Source organism: Heliconius melpomene, chromosome 12 (genome assembly GCF_056956725.1).
Source record: "Heliconius melpomene rosina isolate 202511_hmr_F chromosome 12, ASM5695672v1, whole genome shotgun sequence".
In the NCBI taxonomy this organism is placed as follows: domain Eukaryota; kingdom Metazoa; phylum Arthropoda; class Insecta; order Lepidoptera; family Nymphalidae; genus Heliconius; species Heliconius melpomene.
In genome coordinates, this window is record NC_140400.1 from 15,446,901 (window position 1) to 15,469,094 (window position 22,194).

General features: G+C 32.4%; 2 protein-coding genes across 6 annotated transcripts in view; one reads left to right on the forward strand and one right to left on the reverse strand.

Moving 5' to 3' along the window:
• The first annotated feature begins 302 nt into the window (after positions 1-302).
• Cdk12 (Cyclin-dependent kinase 12) lies at positions 303-22,001 on the forward strand. Of its 3 annotated transcripts, XM_085193899.1 has the most exons (19): positions 303-579; positions 933-1,747; positions 1,953-1,964; positions 2,142-2,159; positions 4,433-4,590; positions 8,884-9,001; positions 9,186-9,302; positions 9,645-9,771; positions 10,213-10,344; positions 10,701-10,907; positions 11,369-11,530; positions 11,650-11,767; positions 12,252-12,388; positions 13,758-13,877; positions 14,155-14,382; positions 14,665-14,861; positions 15,350-15,554; positions 15,919-16,187; positions 17,365-22,001. In XM_085193899.1, exons 2-19 carry the CDS (start codon positions 981-983, stop codon positions 17,573-17,575), a joined length of 3,303 nt encoding a protein of 1,100 aa, XP_085050025.1. In that variant the 5' UTR covers positions 303-579; positions 933-980; the 3' UTR covers positions 17,576-22,001. The 3 variants fall into 3 exon arrangements, with proteins under 3 accessions (XP_085050025.1, XP_085050026.1, XP_085050027.1); XM_085193900.1 differs by lacking the exons at positions 1,953-1,964; positions 2,142-2,159; XM_085193901.1 differs by lacking the exons at positions 1,953-1,964; positions 2,142-2,159 and having other exon boundaries at positions 4,436-4,590.
• Myo61F (unconventional myosin 61F) overlaps positions 21,336-22,194 on the reverse strand; it is a 40,073-nt gene continuing 39,214 nt past the window's right edge. For all 3 annotated transcript variants that reach the window (XM_085193895.1, XM_085193898.1, XM_085193897.1), the window contains one exon: positions 21,336-22,096. In XM_085193895.1, coding sequence (XP_085050021.1) covers positions 22,082-22,096 — 15 coding nt within the window. In that variant the 3' untranslated portion in view covers positions 21,336-22,081. The remainder of the gene's footprint in view (positions 22,097-22,194) is intronic.

The window sequence follows — 22,194 nt, forward strand, 5'->3', positions numbered from 1 at the left end:
TACTGTTTTTTTTTAATTTAAATATCGCGCGTTACTCTATTTGCAAGTTTTCTTTATTAATGCTTTAAAAAGATTGCCCTATATTTTTGGAGCATGAATCAAAATCTATATCTCGATTCTTAAATACACTGTAAATATAAGTTTCAATATTTGCATTCTATTATAAGTAAACATTTTATAAATAAAACAGGTTAGTTGATTTAATAAAAAGTATTGAATATTTGACATTATATACATATTCAAAAAATTAAATCATATAGATTTAATTTTTTGAATATGTCAACACTGTCAACATGATAAAATCAAATAAAATGAAAAAGCAAATGGCTGACTAGAAATCGACATTCTTGAATTTGCACTAAAAAAGAATCTGATGTAATTACATGACTTATGCGCAATTTATGATCATGATTAGCAAAATAAAGCTAATAAAGCTTTAAAGAAATAGATTTACTATGTATTTACGGCAATAAGCCAATCTAAACCATAGAAATATATAAATTCCTATCTAACCCAAATTCGTATATTGCAAAAATAAGAATCGTGCCTTCGACGGACCCACGTCCGTTTTTTGTTGAGGTAAGTTCTTTTTGTTTATTATATTATCTCTCGTAAATGATTGGCTATATTTAAATTAATTTCCAATATTTTTAGCTAATCTGATTTAGGAAGATATCAGTGTTGGTTATTTTTAGAAATAAAATTAATGTTATCTCCTTTGCTTAGTGCTTTAATGTTAAACAATAAATGGTTATTTAGTTTTTATTATTATTAAAAAAAATGTATTAAAATCCCACGTCTCATAATTTATGACCCTTAATGACCTTTTGATTAAAGATACTAAAAAGTTCTGTGATTATATTATATGGTATGTAACACTCATTAACTGCTTTATTGTGTATATTAATAAATTTCTCATATTATTTTTATAGTACATGTGATGTGAAAAATCGACTGGGCGACAACCGCCCTAGTCGAGGATGGACCGGAGCTATGAGAAACGGCACAGCAAGCACCACAAGGAGAAACACAAGAAACGCTCCCACAAGAAATACAAGTCACACTCCAGCGGTACACATGAACAATCATACGCTACTATTAACTCGGTTAAGCCCTTGGTGGAATACTCTGATGTCAGTTCTGAGGACCTATCAGCCCCCGAGGCCGGTGAGATCGAGAGCGAGGCCAGCTCTATTGGCAGGCACATTGCCGACGATCTCGACAGGACCAGAATGTCCCACCCTAAAAGAACCTTCCTCGATAACAAGATATCCGTGACGACGACCAGCCGTCGTGCTACCGAGGATTACGCACTCACTCGTGATTCTTCTTCAGCAGTAAGGAAAAGGCGTGCCGAGTATGAGGAGGTGCCACAGTTCGAAGACCATAGATACAAAAAGAGGAAAGAAAAACGTAAAAAGGACAAAAAGAAGCGTAAGAAGAAGTCCAAACATCATTCTCGGTCAGCAAGTTTGGAAAGCTTGTCGCCGGATGATATTGTTCCTGTAGTCACTCCCATGCGGGCAGTGACTCCACAACGTTACACACAAGTGCCTATAAGTGAGTGGGAGAAGGGTTCTTCTCCTCTGAGAAATGGCGGTTCCTGTTCTCCGGTATCTCCATCAACTCCTCCACTGATGCGAGAGAGGCATGATATTTCTCCAAGGCACAGGCCGATGCTCAGGGAGCCTTCCTTGCATAATATTATGCCATTTTCTCCTCACAGAGACAGATCTCCCATTATAAGGTCAGTATAATTGTAATAAGTTACATACATAGATTATCCTTGATTTATTTTTCTATGAAACAGTAAAATCACAAATTGTTTTAATATATATATATATATTATCATGATATTAACTCCAATGGAAATAATATTGGTAGGTTTTTGCCCAATTCTTTTTCATATGCTTACTTAACCTAATCCTATATTTTATTTTTCATGCTCTCAGTATTGACTTGAGGTAAGTGTTTTGTAATACATTTGCATATACATAATGCATTTCTCAAATTGTACACAACTCTATAAAAAAATATGAATTAATTTATTTTTTATTTATTTATTTATACAAAAATAAATGAAAGTAACCCATACAATGTTTTGATGAAACATTTTATTCTAATCCATCTATGTCTCTCAGTTCATTCAGGAATAAATTGTAAGTAATGCATACACCTACATCACATTATAGTCATACTTAATCACTTTGTAGTATAAGATCCAGCATAAAAAATGTTTACCATTGCTTCATATTATAGAAAAGGTTTTTGATTTATTTATTAAATTTAATTGTTGATTTATTAAATCTAATTAATTTATAAAGCATATGTCTTAAAGTAATTTCAAAATTATATATGTATGAAAAGAATATATTTTTTGTTGCTTTATTCTCAAATATATTATAGTTACATTTAAGCTATATTTTAAACTTACTTGCACAATAATAATGACAGATTTTATTACTTTGGTTCACACTAATGATAACTGGTCTTGTCATTAGAGTGAACCAACTTGCAACATATTGGTAATGATTTTTATTATTTTGTCTTATTTACCATTCAGACTTATCCTATATCTTATAAAACAAAGTCGCTTTTCGTGTCTGTCTGAACTTTCTAACTCTTCTTCTTCTAAATCACCCAACGGATTTTTATGCAGTTTTCACCATTAGGTCGAGTATTTCTCAGGGAAGGTTTATATATAGTTTATTATTTATACATTCTTATGGAAATTAACATAAATACGATAAATGTGTCTAAAGTCCTACCCGTTGAGACACTTTCGCGCATGCGCTGCTTTAATGGTAAGTACTACATGAAAATAATGTACTGGAGTATTATTCCTCTTAATAAGATCTACAAAAAAGTCCGCGATGGCATATTCGTATCTTTTAAGAATAACGTGTAGTGATCATATTTCTGTCTAAAAATAATAATTTCAATATATTTTTTATTGTGAGGGATATTTTTCCATAATGGTATTAATCCTTATCCTTTAAAATACTTTATTAAATTTCTACGTTAAACGAAGATAAAATTTGCTTTTTAAACTATTTCGAAATTGCGAATAGTTTTAGAGAAAAACGCATTTAATTATTGACACATCACGCCGTTCACACATCAACTGTGTCGAGTCAAGTTTCACTTATCCCTTACTCTCAGCATATAAATAAGTATATTAGTTAGGTTGGCCATTTGATGTAGATCAAAACTGTCTTTTACTGTTTTTTCATTTTAATAAGTACTTTAGAAGTTGTTACAATATCAAAATATCCTTGCCGCCCCGCGACGTTTTGCTTATACAAGCGCGTCATGAGCAGTCATCGGTGGTTCAGTGGTAGAATGCTCGCCTGCCACGCGGGCCCGGGTTCGATTCGCGGCCATTGCATTCTATTTAATTTTTCTCACAGGCAGCCACATAGTGCTTGCTTTTCATCAGGGACAGAATACCCTCTTCAGCATTAACCACAAGCTCGAAAAAAAAACCCGCCCGCTATAGAGGCATAGCAACGAAGATTTAGATGCGTTTGCACGTATTGGATAATTGGAGTTGAATGTATTATTTCAGCGCGATATATTTGGTTTCATATTTTTTGTAGTAGTTATTAGTAGGTAGGCTTTTGTTTATAATTTCTTCCGTTTAAAAATAGTCATTTAAAAATATTTTAATAAGTACTTGAAAAGATTAGTAGCACAGATTTAAAATTACGGTACCTACTAAAAAATCCTTGCTGTGTAAAACAATTGGAAAATCCTTATTGAAACTATGAAAATGCGGCTTGCATTAGAGTTTAATTAATTTTCACATTATCTTAAGTGCTTTGCAAACATACATTATATGAATAATCCAGTAGTAAAAGCGGGCGAAGCCGCAAGGGGGTCGCTAGTCTGAAATAATTAAGCTTTTTAATTTTATTAAAGTTTTTATTTGTATATTACATTCAGATTTGTCCTTAATTTTTGTAGATGACAAAGATGAAACCTTTATTTTTAATTTACATTAAATAAGCGTCTTATTTAGATTTAAACAATTTTTAGAATACACAAAAATATGAAACCTAGATTTTCTCTTGTTCTTTATTTTTAAACAAAAAGTAGCTGATATTATTTTTTGTTTTTTTTTGTTCTCTGGGCTGTTGAATAGAAATGCATTGTGGTGGATCTTACACTATAAAATCTTTACGTAGTATGTCATTTTATCTTATTGTATGAATAATATGATGAAAAAGCATGGATGAATGTAATTGCAATCTTTAAGAATTAACTTAAATCTTTTATTTGCAATTTATACAATTTGATTTATATATTACAGTATAATATTAATAAATATTTTTTTACCTTACCATATTTCTAAAAAAATATTGGAGATTTATCAAATTGTTATAAATTATAAATATTAAGAAAAAATAAATATTTCCCTCTCTATATACAGCAGACGAAGGCAGAAATCCACCACGCCTCACACACCGGTAGCGCCTCCATACCACGAGACTGTCACGATAGACTCCGATAATGATGAATATGAACACTCCAGACGAGACTACTGGCACGAACAGCACCGGATGTCCACTGACGTGATGGTTATATCGGGTAAGTGGGCTTAGGTGTAAGGGAAATGGTTGCGGTTTCGATTCTGTGAGATTATAGTTTGTTTAATAAGAGTAAAAGGTTTAGGTAAAATTTGGGGTTGAACATAAAAGTAGGAATTTATAAGATGAAATTCAATGTCATCTTGCAAATCATCTTCAACTTTATATTAATGCTTACGTGTTTACCAGGTTGAGCAGGGTGGGCAGGGAGCGCATAGTGTTAAGGTACTCTGTTTTTTCTGTTCGCACATTATGTGTTTTGTTTTATCAGACTGAGGAAATGTGAATAATTTTTTTCAAATGGGTATCGATTTCTAAACTAGGGCATATCACACAAAATCTTTTCTTTTCAAGGTTCCTTACCTGAAAATATAAAAACGGAACCCTTATAGGATAACTTTGTTGTCCGTTTGTCAAAACCTGGAGATCGCATAAAGGCATCAAAGTGAAATTAATATTAAATATTCATGTCTGTGGTCCCTTAAAGCACAGAAACAATTATTCTTCTTACGCCCGATGTTAATAATCAATCCTAATCCATAAATTGCAACCATAGATTGAAATAGACAGAGATGGAGGACGGCATGCAGGTTAGTGATTGGATAGACATGTCAAAAAATCCAAGATTGACGTTAACTGGAGATCGGAGATACATTATTAACATTGGGCGTTAGTCAACGCACAGTCACGAAGTTGCTGCATTTTGTATGAAATTCTCCGCTTAATCTAAACCTATAAGTTACTTCCCGTGGACTTATAGTTATGAAATTTGGTAAAAAGTGAAAACTTGCAATACAAATAAAGTAAAAAAAAAATTATGTATATTTCATCGAAAAAAATATTACAACCTTAAAATTAACATTGACATTTTAAATTAACGTCGTTAATTTAAATGAAACTATTTAGATGGATTAATCGCGTATATTTAGTATTGTACATTTTTGGAAAACCTAAACCGGGTATAAAAGAACCGGTCGGATGATGCTCTTGTATATCAGCCCCTTGAGCTTGGGCGGTATTCTGCGGTCGCAGACCACACCAGTGACCTCCCGCCATTTGGCCCAGGCAGCGCTTATCCGCCCTTGGACATCGTGATCGATGCCTCCAGACTCGTGCATAACGGATCCAAAGTACCTTTCTCCGACTTAACGGCTGGCTCAGGACCTATAAGGATGGTGCTCGAGTCCTGGCTCCCGCAGGCCATGTACTCTGTCTTCGACACATTTAGTTTAAGACCGCCGTTCTCAAGCGTACCCTTCAGAGGTTCACTTTACGCCCCAGCGTCAGTCGGTTCTCGGCAATGAGTGCTATGTCGTCGGCATACATCATCAGCCATGGAGATGTATGCCGACGACATTTTGGGTTTCAAAAATGTATAATGCTAAATATGTATACCGGATTACTCCGGTTAAATAGTTTCATTGTAATAATCGTGAAAATAAAGAAACTTATTAATTTTCTAATTTTTTATAAAATATGACCGTTGACCTACTATACTGAACTCGGTATGAAAGCCCCGGTGGCAGAGGCAGACTCACACTTAACCGGTTTTTTTTATATGAGTTCGTTATTTTAATAAATATATATAGATAAATTTTAAGAATTACCAGATAAAATAAACTTTTACCAATATACAACAGTATAATTTATCGTGAGAGCTATATCTGTTTCAAATTAATATGAATTCTATTAAAACAAACATTATTAAGTGCATACATGGATGGAATTATCGTCACGCTATCTGATAATGTAGTTATGAATAACTTTACAATAATTAAAAATACTAACAAAGTTATGGTATATAAATAAATCGTTTATGAACACTCACCTGCTAAACAAGTCAATCCGGAAAAAAAAACTGAAACTATGGAGAAAATTGAACACTGTGCCGTGATAAAATTCCTTACCAAGCAAGGAAAGAATGGCCAAATCATTTTAAATGTAACGATAACTATGTCGGCTTTGGACTTCTGGTAAATAGGCAAAGCGCGGCATTGAGTTCCGCTACTCAACAATGCACCGATAATTCGATGAAATGTGGGGAACGGAATGTCTTAACACTAGATTCCATCTGCCTACCCTGCTATATTTGGAATGAAGCGTGAAGTCAAAAAATAACAAATATAATTTAAAATTTAAATATAAAAAGTCGGCAATGTTATATAAGCATTTTACTACTTGCAAACATATCGACAAGATGAGTGATAATTTATTACTTTTTTTATTTGCTATAAAATTGCTTATGCCCACAACTCCTTCAGTCTTAAGGCACTCAGTAACTTCTAATCGTTTAAATTTATATTACTTTATACTTGCGCCACTAAAACCAAATTTTCTATATTGATAGTGATAATAATTTTCTTTGTAAGACAAATGGGATGTATATTACGTAATCCTTTCCATAACTTTTATTACTAACTAGCGACCCCCTTGCGGCTTCGCCCGCTTTTACTACTGGATTATTCATATAATGTATGTTTGCAAAGCACTTAAGATAATGTGAAAATTAATTAAACTCTAATGCAACCCGCATTTTCGTAGTTTCAATAAGGATTTTTCAATTGTTTTACACAGCAAGCAATAGTTTTTTTTTTCGAGCTTGTGATTAATGCTGAAGAGGGTATTCTGTCCCTGATGAAAAGCAAGCACTACGTGGCTGCCTGTGAGGAAAATTAAATAGAATGCATTGGCCGGGAATGGAACCCGGGCCGCCCGCGTGGCAGGCGAGCATTCTACTACTGAACCAGCGATGACTGCTCATGACGCGCTTGTATAAGCAAAACGTCGCGGGGCGCGTTTCGCAGCAAGGATGTTTTGATATTATAACAACTTCTAAAGTACTTATTAAAATGAAAAACAGTAAAAGACAGTTTTGATATACATTAAATGGCCAACGGCACTAATATACTTATTTATATGCTGAGAGTAAGGGATAAGTAAAACTTGAGTCGGCACAGCTGATGAGTCAACGGCGTGATGTGTCAACAATTAAATGCGTTTTTCTCTAAAACTATTCGCAATTTCGAAATAGTGTAAAAAGCAAATTTTATCTTCGTTTAACGTAGAAAATTAATAAAGTATTTTAAAAGATAAAGATTAATACCATTATGGAAAAATATCCCCCCCCATTAAAAAATATATTGAAATTACTATTTTTAGACAGAAATATGATCACTACACGTTATCCTTAAAAGATAAAAATATGCTGTCGCGGACTTTTTTGTAGATCTTATTAAGAGGAACAATACTCCAGTACATTATTTTCATATAGTACTTACCATTAAAGCAGCGCATGCGCGAACGTGTCTCAATGGGTAGGACTTTAGACACATTTATCGTATTTATGTTAATTTACATAAGAATGTACAAATAATAAACTATATATAAACCTTCCCTGCAAAATACTCGACCTAATGGTGAAAACCGCATAAAAATCCGTTGGGTGGTTTAGAAGTAGAAGAGTTAGAAAGTTCAGACAGACACGAAAAGCGACTTTGTTTTATAAGATAAAGGATGTAGTATAAATTGTAAGCGTAAGATAAATTTTGTCCCTGTCGTGTTTTTATAATTTCAAAAACAATTTAAAGTTGAAATCGTAATAGGAGGTTAGGAGTATCTTAAAGACTAGGGTTTCTCCACTAACTTTGTGAAATAGAGATGAGAGAAAGAAAACAATAATAATATTGTTTTAACGTAAATTATTTTTTATAAATAAATATGAAAAAATGTTTTACGTTATTTATGTATAGAGTTGTGTATAGACTGCAAAGTTGATAATTTACGGATCGGTGTCAGGATGCATTGGAATGCGATTAAATTACCATCGCTTTATAGGTGTTTCTCTCTCAGCTTTTATTTCCATATGTGTTTTTTTTTTTTGTTAAATAAAACTTAATTTCAATTATACAATGCGTGTCACGACAACCAATAAAAAACGGCAGCGGAAGAGAACTTGTTCCGTTCGATGTATTTATTGTGTGTCTGATTTGAGGTTTTTTTTAAATTTTCAGTCAAGTCTGCTTTGTGTTATGGATACCACATTGCTTTTTACTTTTCGCTCGTTTTTTTATTGAACATCAAAAACTAAAGTGTGTATTTTAATTAATTATTACAACCAATAATTGCAGACGACAAATAAATTATAAAATAATAAGAAATAAAAGTATTTCAACGTGTGTATAAGAATTTTTAATGCCAATTTATGGTGAATTTTTAATTAATTAAAATTTATTTTATGAGTAAATTCGATTCATACTTGGGGGAATGATTACATTTAAATTTTTAAATTTTCCAGATTCTCCAGTACATGAGCCGCGCTCTCGTGAGTACAGTCCTCGAAGACATCGTCGCAGAAGTCCCCGACGGCGGCGCAGTCGCGAAAAAGAGAGACATCGCGATCGCACACACCAAAGGTAAGGGAAAGTAACTTCTTATTTACTAAATTAATATTTAAATTATAAACGCGACTGTTTTGGGTTCGATTCCAAATTTGAGGAAAGAATTATTTTCATTTTCTTGCTCTTGTAACAAGACGAAGCGTTGCGATGGCGTCTTAACGTTCATTATGTCTTATCAATCTTTTATATATGTTTCCAGGTCACACAGTCGTAGTTCAATGAAGCGTCGTCGTTCCGTTTCACGCAGTAGACGACGCTCCTCATCACCACCAAGACACAGGCCGAGACATTCTGATGTACCTAAGGATAGGCATAGGTTAGTTCTTATTTTTTTATAATTTTGTATATTTATTAGAGACTATAGTGGTGCAAAAGGACAATGTCTGACCGTGTGTGACTTAGTCGTTTATACTTTTATGAATATATAAACGGAAAGATTATATTTTCTTAGTATATTGTTTTCTTACTTCTTAGTGTCGAGTTATTTTGGTAGACATTATGGAATGTCGATTCTGTTCTCTTCAATGTTATATAGAGTGCAGTGTAGTATCGAAAACAAGTGAGACCAATATATGTAGGAGAAATTCAACGCTTTGGCGATTTCATCGTTCCCTAATGAGGTTATACACAGTACTATACATATTAATTATTATTTCAGAAGTAAACATGAATCGCCAAGTCCACCATCAACGACGGTGCTACAACGTAGAATAGATTTCAAAGAGAAGATAAGTGATACAAGCCTCTTTGCGGAACTAGTTAAGGATAAGCATAAAAGAGCTAAGGTATGCCATTTTGGTGCTTTTTTAAAAAAATGTTCATGTTATAAATATATTGAAATCTTCACGCTTAGTTTCATTGAGGGATAACCTGAGAAAAGTCAAAAATCTGGAGAAGAGAATCAGATGTAACTTGACTTCAGTTTAAATTTGTTACATGTTGAGAGGCAGATCTCAACTTGCTCGTATTGCCAGATTGGGAAAGTGTTTATCTCTGCCACTCAACACGCAATGTGTTCATAATTGAGCAGAAAGTGAAAGAACCAAGTGTCATTTAGGATCCCTGTGCCTACAATACCATTTCATTGTGTTCCAACTTTCGTTATTAGCATGAATTCAACGTAAAAACTTTTTTGTTTGACTTTTCTCATATTTAAGAAGCAGAAATGAATATTTTTAATCAGTAAGTCTAAAATTAAAATATAATTTTAATTTGTATTTTGTCAGAAACTACAAGAAATATTGGAACAAAAGGAAGAGTCACAAGGTGCTGCTTCAAGCAACGCCTCCATTTCCAATATACCTGATCATCTCACCATCGATGAGCTGTCTAATGCAACTGCTGATAGTTTAACTCAGGTAACAAGTATTTGCATGCCTTTATCTATACTTAAAAAAAATTGATCTAACACAATGATTGAGAAGGTACTTTTAGAACTGAATGCCTTACAGTTGTAAAAGTAACTTTCTAAAGTATTCTGCCTCACGATATCGGGATATTATTTTTACTTTCACACTGTGTCAAGCACATTGCTGGGTACGTGTTTGATCAAAACAAAATTTTCGTCGTTTCGTCCAAATGTTAAAACTTGATTTATGGAGAATTAAGTGAACAAATCTTTTTTAATATATTTTTTTCTTTTTACAATATTTCATATTAAATATTAAGCTTTATTGGCATAACATCAACATTCACAAATTCATAAATCTTATAGAATTCCAAAGAAAACGGCGACAACTGCATCAAGACTGACATAATAGACATACCGATGCCCGTGCCCCCTGCCGAACCGGAACAACTGGTACAACCAGAATCGGAAGATCAACCACAACCGCAACCACCACTGCCACAATCGCAACCGCCAAAACCAAATGAAACCACACCAACTGCTAATGGAGACGTTACGGAGAGTAATAGTGAGGTGAGATTAGACAGTTTAGTAGATATTTTTTTATTTAGATAATTTAGAAATTATTGCATAACATTGTAACATTACAAGCACTTTTACAAAACAACAACAACACCATTTATTTATTTATTTTGTAACAATTGATAAAACATTTTATTTCCATTTCTTCACTTTGTTGTCGAGGCAACGCGTGGCGTTGAGTTCCGCCACTCAAGACCAGCGTGAAGCTGATTTTTTTGATCAAAATAAAGACGAGATACGAAGACACCAGAATCAGATTTGTGAGATAAAATGGATAAAGTAGTGACTTTTTAAAGAATATAGTTAGTTAATAATTTTAACTTTATGAAAAAAATTATATAGCTCAAGAGCAAAATTCTTATACTTATTTTCTTTTTAAATTAAGTTGTTCTAAGATTGTTAAAGATTTCAAAATATTTTATATTTATAACGAAATGGACTATAAATTCCAGAAACAATCAACTCCTCCGCCTCCCCCTACTCCTCCCTCAACGCTTCCCCCTCTCCCCAAGATGGGGGGAAGCGTGGTAGACGGAGTATTTTACAATAGCCAGCAGCCACCGCCGCCCAAGCCAAAGAGCTTGACTAAGCTGCCTATGCCGCCTAATATACAGGTATGTCTAAAAGAAAGTTCTATAAATAAGGTTTCTAGAATCAGGGAATACTATTAACGATGAAAAACATAAAGGTAAATTAACTTTTTCCATCGTTAATATTTTTTCTAATATTTCAGGTTGATGACATCAAAACATTAGCAAACGAGAGTCCATTGAGTACTCCATCGCCCAGTCCCGTCAAGAAACCGGAGAAGCCTAAACGTACTGGTATCATGAACTTGCCTATGCCTCCTGGTTAGTGAAACAATGTTATCTAATAAATTAATTTAACTTCTTTCATTTCCCCACTCTGGTAAGACAAATCTCGGCGATGAGTTCCGCCAATCAACGGAATGTTGAATTTATACAGGATGTAGAGAATGGAGCTTCTTGACATTAGGGGTTTCTGTCTACCCTGCATTACGGAACAATGTGTGAAGATAAACCTGAGGAATATAAAGAAGCTTAAGCTAAGATGGGATTTCCCCAAATTCCTACTGGAAGGGGAATTGAACAGATTTTCCATTTGAAATCTTAAAGTCAACATAATAAACTCGTGGGTGACGAATCTTATATACAGAACGATCGACGAATCGTGGCCGCTCTGAAGTTAGGTTTTCTGAACTATTGTGCATTTTCACTCGAGAATAAAATAAACAAAACGGCTAAGTTCAGACCGGCCACGATCAGACTAGAGCGTAGAATACGGTACCGTAATTAAATGTTTCCCCTTTTCCAGTAATCCCTGGATCAGAAGAGCTCAGCGGAGATGAAATGGACGGTTCTACACCACCACCAGCCACCCGCACCTCTCACACGTCCACCCACCATCAGTACTCGCACGTGTTCTCTAGGAAGTCTGGGGCCAGTGCTAATGTATGTGGATTATTATTTTAGAGATCATCTATATATATAAAAGGACTTGTCCTCACTGACTGAGGTAAGACGCACGCACAGCCGTAACCGCTGATGGGAGAAACGTGAAATTTGGACAGATGTTTACTTTCGTAATCTGGACATCCACTAAGAAGGGATTTTGAAAAATTTTAACCTTAAAGGGACGAAATAGGGGTTGAAAGTTTGTATGGAAAAAAAATTAAATCGGCACCGATTTCTATAAAATTTGAAATTTAGATTTTTAAAAGTATTTAATTGAACACGTGTTTCATCGTTTTCTAGAATTCTCCCCCTAAGGGTGCAAATAAAGGGTTGAAAGTTTGTATGGAAAAATCTTTAAAATGCCACCGATTATTATAAAATTTGACATTTAGATTCTTAAAAATATTTAATTGAACCTGTGTTTCATGGTTTTCTAGAATTCACCCCCTAAGGGTGCAAATAAGGGGTTGAAAGTTTGTATGGAAAAATCTTTAAATCGCCACCAATTCTTATAAAATTTGATATTTAGACTCTTAAAAATATTTCAATGAACACGTTTTGTGGTTTATTAGAATTCACCCCTAAATAAGTAAGCGAAGCTGCGTGCGTCCGCTAGTTTTATTATAAAGGAAAAAGTATTGCTTAAACAAAATATTTTTTAGTTTGATAGGAGTAGCGTGATATAAACCCGCGCCTCTTAGAAATAGTCCAAGAGAGGCTAGTTGTGATAGTGCTTTCAATTCATAAAATTTTTAATGTTTCTTAATAAATTCAATTTTTTAATAAAGTATTTTTCTTTGCTAAGTGTGGAATAACACTTTGTTAAAAATATGATAGAATTTATTTTCATTTTATTATTTTATGTATGGAATTTGAACTTGAGTTTCTTTAAAATTTTATGCTGACATCAATTTAGTTATAAATTCATTACGTTTTGAATCAAGTATTTCTATCGTTCAATATATATATATATATATATATATATATATTGGTAGCATATTTGTGTAAATGTGGGTAGATTTATATATATAATAAAAGCAGTGAAATTTTGTCAAACGAACACTGTTGCTTGTAGGCGGAAACCCTGATTGGAATGTATCTAGTGTGTAGTGTTGTTATTGAGTGATACATGTCACTTATTGTAATTATGTGGAACCTATATCTGAGTATGTTAAAAACTTATAGACAGTATGTATTTTTATCGTGTTTATATTAAAAACGTTAACCACTTCCGTTTTCTGACAATATATATATTTTATTTTAATACTAGACTTCCTTACCTTATGAATTTGTACAATAAGACTTTCACTTTCAGGCAAATTTTATTGATAAAATAAAATTTCTAATCAAAATACATTTATTTCAGCCTGGTTCAAAACTAAAAAGGCCGCGTATTCTCAAAAGGCGTGGGTCTAAAGTGGTGCCCGTCGCCACTCCAACACACCACGCTAAGGACTGGGGCGAGAAATGTGTGGATGGGTTTCAAGTAAGTATAAGATAACTGACATTACTGACAACACAAAGAGCGGCGTTGAATTCCGCCACTTTGCACGAAATGTCTTGAAAATTTTGTGGTGTGTTAGGAACTGAGTGCCTTAACAATAAGATACCGTATCTTATTATATTCGGGATATAGTGTGAAGCTGCAATAAGAAAGAAAAGAATGAAAGAAAAGAATTTAATTATAGACTCCCTTTGCCCACACACTTAGGCTTAAATTAATATTAAAATATATTTAAGAAAATAAAAAAAAATCCCTCTAGGTTATCACTCAAATTGGTGAAGGCACTTATGGTCAAGTATACAAGGCTCGTGATAAAAATACTGACCAACTAGTAGCATTGAAGAAAGTGAGATTGGAAAACGAAAAGGAAGGCTTCCCCATCACAGCAGTCCGAGAAATTAAGATATTGAGACAATTAAATCACAAAAATATAGTAAATTTAAGGGAAATTGTCACTGATAAGCAAGATGCTATGGATTTCAGGAAAGTAAGTTTATTTCCCCCAAAGTTCATATTTAAACAAATCGTAGAGCTGGCAACAAAGAATGGCTTTTAATACTATTTTTGTTACTATTCTACTTTAGATTTTTACAGATATGAAGCAAGTAATCAATTATACTATTCATTTCATTATATTTCTTGACTGCTAAAAACTGAGTGCCTTAACACTAGCTTTCTAGATTCCCTGTGCCTATCCTGCTATATGCAAGATACAGTATAAAGCTTGATTATATGATTTTATAATAAAAAAACTTATAAATAATTTCAGGACAAGGGTTCTTTCTACTTAGTGTTTGAATACATGGACCATGATCTAATGGGTCTATTGGAATCCAAAATGGTGGACTTCACTGAGTCCCATAACGCCTCCATAATGAGACAGCTGTTAGATGGCCTTGCTTACTGTCACAGGAAAAACTTTTTACACAGAGACATCAAGTGCAGTAATATATTGATGAATAATAAGTGAGTATGTTGGTTGCACTTGCATTTTTATTTCTTTTATATATGTTTATCGAAATTATTATTTTACTTCACTTTAATGTTAGAATATTCGATTTTTTTATGATGATTTTGTGTTCTCATAATGATATTTCTCTGTGGGAAACTAAATAGGTAGACTTACATAAATCTTGTATTGAAAATTATATCGTTACATCGGAGATTTATTATTTATTTAAATTTTATTCTTTGAGCGTTGTTAGCCTTGGGTTTGTGAACGTAAACGAGCAAGAGGATAGAGTCCCCTAATATCATCATCTTCATCAACAGCCATCTTTTGTCCACTGTTGGACATAGGCCTTCCCCAATTCTCGCCACCACACTAGATCCTCAGCTTTTCGGAGCCATCCCCTAATATATTATAAAACAATTCTTGTTCTACAATCTCAACTAATTCTTTCATAATTACTACTTAAAATTAACTATACTAAATTTAATTTGCCATTTTACAGAGGTGAAGTAAAACTTGGTGACTTCGGTCTAGCTCGTCTATGGTCGGCGGAGGACAGAGCTCGGCCCTACACCAACAAAGTAATAACACTATGGTACCGGCCCCCCGAGTTGCTGTTGGGTGAAGAGAGGTATGGACCATCGGTGGACGTGTGGTCTATGGGGTGTATATTGGGCGAGTTGTTTATTAAACATCCAGTTTTTCAGGTAATTTATTTGTATATATATATGTTTTCAGTTTTGTAGCATAAGTGTACCACGTAACCGTGGTATTCCATGCCTTACGTCGTAGTGGTGTTGGACTTTCAACTTACGCATTCTGTAAGTTGATAAGTGGAACTTTTAATTTAAGAGCAAAAATATTTTGAGTAATAGTCAATTTGGAAAAGTGATTTTTGTATATACTCATACACATTTTGAATGCTTTACTAGGTTTTAAATTGTATAAAAACATTTTCAGTAGTTAGTAATAGAGACACTTTGAAAATATGTTTGTTTTTACATAATTTGATTTTAGTAAAATTTTATAATATACTAATTTTTACTAATTATTATTTATAAAATATTCCAGGCAAGTGTAGAAATGATGCAGCTAGAAGCAATATCTCGGGTTTGCGGAACACCAGCACCGGGTGTATGGCCGAACGTGGTTAAACTTCCACTATGGCATACCCTACGTCCAAAAAGGTTTCACAAGCGCTGCGTGAGGGAGCAGTTTGCATTTATGCCTGCGACCGCCTTGCACCTCTTGGACAGGATGCTGGAGCTGGACCCCGACAAGAGGATAACAGCTGAGGAGGCGTTGAAGAGTCAGTGGTTGAAGAATGTTGTGCCGGATCAGTAAGTTTTGTTTCTTTTTAAAGATATTTTTTGGATATTTCTTCTGTGCTGAAATTACTTTTAATTTTTTTCGTATAGTATATTTCTTTATAGTGCATTATGATAATATGTTTGATATATTATAGGGATGAGTTCGATATATTAAAACGTAACTTAAAACCGATATGTTAGGGAAAACATATCATATCGATACATGTTTTTAGAAAACCGTTTTTACAGTAACTTAAAACTCAACATAGCTGTGATCTGAACAAAAATGTAATAACGCAAAACTTCTGAAACGTCAAACGGTTTTATATCGAAACTAACTTCCTCTCTTTCTAAGTAATGTATTCCGAACGGGCGTAAATGAGATAAGGCGAATATCTGATCAACTGATATTCGCTACCTCTCTTTCTATCGGTATATTCTTCACGGGTGTAAAAGAAATGAAGCGAATATCCGATAGCTACCTAACTAGCAGATTCATGTTTTGGCGGTTTTCTTAGTTAGTTACTATTTCTTCGTTATGAAATCGAACTTCTAAATAAATGAATAAGGTAGAAATTTGGATTTAAAATATGATTTTGTATTTTAACATTATTTCAATTTAATTACTAAATATTGTTTTTTTAACTTATGTTTATAGTTTATAAAGCATTTTTTATGTAATACTAATTAAATATATTTATTATTATATAAATAATAATTTTATAATAATAATAATTTTATACTTATGATTGCGCTTATTGACAAGTCGAAAAAAAAAACGATATCTGAAAACCGTTTTTGATATCGATACGAAAACCATATATCGGTTTCATAACCGTTAGCGGAAAAAAACGATAACGCCCATCTCTAATATATTATTATGAAAAATTTATGAATAACATATTAAATTCTTTTATGTATATTAAAATTCTCACTAGTCAAAATATTTTTTAAACATTCTAACAGTTTTAAAAGTTTTAATGACACATTAAAGAAATAAAAATACTCATAAGAATGATATATATATTATTATATATACAAATTTTAATACCCGATTCTTTTTCAAAGATTAATTTTGGGTAGAAATAGTTTTCTTTATTAAATATGTGATTTTGAGTCCTGTTACCCTTGAATTTTGATACAGTTCCAAATATATGAACATATAAAACAATTGAGTAAATATTTAATATATTGCTGTATTTCACAGGATGCCAGCTCCAGAGTTGCCAACATGGCAGGACTGTCACGAGCTATGGTCAAAACAGAGACGCAGACAGCAAAGAGAGCAAGACAGCTCCAAACCCAAGTCATACAACTTTCAAGAAGAATCCCAATCCGACGCAAGCTTCAAAAGTGATTATAAAAATGATAATTTTAAGCCAGCGGAGACTCAAGAAGCTGTTGGACAAGTTAAATAGTATTTGGAATATTATTACTATGGTTACTATCGCTGACCATAGTAGTAATAATGACAGGGACATTGACAGTCAGACAGAAGATAGAACAATCAGAGGCCGGATTCACAAGTGGTGAAGACTTGAGAAAGTTCAATAGTATTTGTTCTGTTCAATTCTTATTTTTACGTTTATGGCAGTGATGTGCTTTTACGTCCATAGACAAAATATTGTGGTTAACAGTTTGGTGCTTCAATGTTTATTTTACTATAGTGAAGTGTAATATGAATGATTTTATTGTGATTTGAGTGTGACAGTTGTGTTTTTGTACACATTTGTGGGCATTGACAACCATATTGTGTATATTGAACCAAAGCATTATTGGTACTCTAGTTACCCCATTTTGTATATATTGATGTATATAATTTTAGTGTAATGGATGAATATGTAAGAACAGTATATTTTTAGCTAATAGCTCCCATTATTTTTGTTAAAATAACTAAATAGAAAATATTTGTTAGGTAACTTGTTTGTTTTTTTTAGCCATATTTATTGCCAGCGTTGGCTGTTTAGCTTGTTTAGTACAAGTGGCTGGTTTGGAAGATGTGATATTTTTGATTTGAAGTTATTTGGTATGCTTATTGTTGTGCGTTCGATACTTGCTTGTATAAATGAATTATTTTGACTCCCTTGCTCTGATAATGCGGAGGTCAACTTCCGCCACTCAACACAAATTTGAGTGAAAAGCAAAGAATGAAGAAAAAACGCACTACTAGATTCTCTGAGCCTACCACTCAATATGTTAAAAATTGTTATTTTTTATTTATTTCAGACTGTGGTTGACAGTAAAGGTCTCTAAAATTGGACAGTACGAAGGGAACTTGTTTTAACTACAACTGAACACTAGGTTCCCTCCACCTGCAAACCTGTTATGCGTGGGGGATACAGTGTGGAGTTTATGTAATCTTAACCAGTCCTTGTCTACATCCCATAAGCTACATAGTACAATTATTTATTAATAAAGGCAATAAAAATATCACAATAAATTTTTATTAATAAAAATTGTAAACATATTGTTAATACTATAAAATGTAAATACTATATATTGGACGAAATTGAAATGTTGACAGATTGAACAGGCCCCTTTTTTTAAAATTTGAATATATGGTAGATGTAAACAAACTATAGTGTTGTATTTATTTGAGTGGTACCATTGTAAATGCGATTGTTGTGGGTTCGATTCCTCCTTTGGGAAATGATTGCTTAATTATTTTAATTTCCTGGCAGAAGTAGACAACGCGCGGCGTTAAGATCCAGGTCTGCACACGCATTGTTTTTTTTAAATTTCATGGAAAGTGGATAACTGAGTGTCTTCACGTTTGGTTAACCAGCTATGCGGGAAAGTGTGAATCTTTTTTTTTTTTTTTATACCCCATTGTTTTAGTAGAAATAGAAATATTAAATCAAATAGATATTTAAAATGAAATTCAACTTTTAATCAATATAAATGATGCATTTTAACGACTTATTTTATTAATGGCTTAAGTCAATAAAAGTTTTTTTTAGTAAAAAATCATTAGGCCAACAAATTATAATAATATATTAAAAAATATACTTTGCTTATATTTATTTGTGATTTTTAAATTTTAATTCAATTTTAATGCCCCTTTTTAGTGGTAAGTGTAATTTGCATTTACTTTATTTTAACACTACCATATGAATTTATTTCCAGCAGAATCAAATATTTTTTATGTAGACAGCCTTACTTTATTGTAGACTGAAACTGGCCGTGTATGTAGTAGGGTCGATGAGTTGTGGCCGCCCTGAAGTTAGGCATTCTAAACTTCTGCACATTGTGTACCTGAGAAGTAAACAAAACAAATCTATTGCCAACCACAACTTCAGGGCGGCGACGATTTGTCGCACATCACTTTAATTCATTTTAAAACGAATGAAAAAAATGCACTAAAATCTTCCGAAATGTGATTTCTTAAATTCCTCGAAAGTCCTTTGTTCTTGTTTTCAAAATATGTAAATATTTTTCTTATAGTTCCTCTAAGTGATGTTATATTTTGATGACATTTGAGTTATTATAAAGGAGATGTGACTTTGTTTTTGATTGTGACTAAGATAAGTTCCATACTAGGTGTAAATAGGTTGATAAATTTACTTGCATTTATTTTTATTTTATTATAATTAACTTTTAGTATTTTTAGTTAGATAATTATTTAAAAACTTATAAATTTGGTTTGTGCTATAAAATAAAAATAGAGCTATCAATTTAGTAGTTTATAATTTTATTATTTTTAACATTATTTATGATAAAATGTTATGTATTATTTTTACAGAATAGCAAGGGGGACAGGAAACGTAGTGTTAAGACACTCTGTTCCTAACTTTTCGCCCAATTTTTTTAGTGACTGTGTTGAGTAGCTAGACTTAACGCCACGCTTTGTCTACTAGAGCAAGGAAATTAAAATAATTTCATATAAATACATTCATTTCCCCACGTGGGTTTCGAACCCACAACTATTGCGTTTTTATCCAGAAGCAATAACACCTGCGCCACGACAGCCACAGAGTATGCCAAAATGATGTATGTTAGTGAATTTATCATCTTATTCACGTCTAGTACAGTACGGTCTATGAGTCGTGGCCGCCATGATGCTAACTTTAATTAAAAATGGCTGCGCAGATTTAATTTTAGTATCTTTCTTACTTCCCGACAGATACAAACCTTCAGGGTGCCCACGACTCGTCGATCGCACTGTACGGAGTTCAGTGTATCTGCCTAAGTGCCTATGCCTATGTCGCAGGTCGATTCGTTTGAGGCAACAGTTTGCGCAAATTCTCTTAGTTGTATATACAGTATGATGAAATTGTTATAAAATTCTAAAGCATTGTCATATCTCTTTATATTAATAACTGTCAAAAGAAAGGCACTCGGCTGGAGATCCTTAAGTGAATAATCCAGAGTTTGGCGGCCATTATGTGGTGGTTTTTTTATATGTGATGTTATATTGGTTATTTGGGCGATGTGTTGAGTGAATGCTTTTTTTTAATGTTTCTATTTGGCGTTTTTTAACTGTTATTTTTATTCTTAATTTTCAAGAAACAGAAACAAAAACTATAAATTTTGACTGATTTTATTAAAATTGTTATAAAGGAATATATGTATTTAGAACAAAGCATTGAATAAGCGATAGTTGGATAGGTTTCTTTTAATCTAAGACTGAGGAAGCCGTCTCAACTCTGGATTGTTGCTAGATAAGTAAATGTAAAAATGTACCTAACTTTTATAAAAATAAACTATAATGAATTATGGATTTTTAGTAGTTTTTTTACTTTTTTAATATAAATTTCAAACTTTGAAATATTGTAATGAATTACAAGACACCTTATGCGATAAGAATTATCAGTAAAGGAAACATGGATTTCAGAATGATAAGTAATATGCGTTTTATAAAACATTATTACATCCATAGAACATTAATTATAAATCATCAATACATTATAAAATAAACTTTATGATATTTTTGTATCAGTTAGAAGAATTCTGCACTAAAAAAGTTTAGTATTTAAATTAATTTTGGCAACATTATTTGGATAAGTGATGTAAAATTTTAATTCATTTATCTATTTTATTTCTTCGTTCTGGTGTCGAGGCAAAACGTAACGTTGACTTCCGCCACTCAAGTCATTTAATAATTATTAACAAAGGAAGATCCTTATTTGGATTATTTTACTTTTATGAGGCAGTCAGGATACAAAAAAAACACGCATAATTATCAAAATAAGTATATTTATGATCTGACTATAAAGGAACTGGCTTATTAATAAGGCACATTTAAATCCCAACATATGGCCAATTTTTCATGAAATATGTGTATATATATATTACCTATATAAGTGTATATAGCTCTGTCTGTTCGTCATTTGTGGTAACCTTCGTTTTCTAATCAAACTACATATTATAGTACAAGTTTTCATGTCTACATACATTTATTAAGGCACCGTCGATTCAGCTTATGGTATAACATTATTCAATAATTTATTAGATTTATTACATTATTTTTATCATAAGAAAATGTGTCGGCATTCTGTGACTAAGTTAGTTAATAATCTTTTAATTAAGTTATTTCAAGTAAAAATAATTTATTTTTTTATAGTAATAGTGCTGTTTTATAGAATGGTAGACACATTTATACTTAAATCCATTTATTTATATGGCGTTAACAACTAAGTACTTTGTACGAAAATACTCACTAATTATAATTTGATTAAGGAAATGCATAACTTTAGAAAAAATAGTGAATAAATGAAGAATTTCATTCAAAACATGAAGAAAGCAAAATAAAGAGAATGACAAAAAAGTGCCGCTTGTAGGAAAAAATACATTAAATAATAATCAATACAAAATTAATAAACATTATTATAAATAAAAAAATGTTAATACTTAGTACGTAATAAAATTACAAATTGGAATTGATATTTTTGCTAATTATATAGAACTTGTATTTTGATACCGCTTTATGGGGTTGCCACCTGTAAAAAATACACATTAATTAAATATATAAAAATTGTTAATCTCAAAAGATTTTATCTTATTTAATAAATCCAAATTGTTTTTTAACCATGAGTAA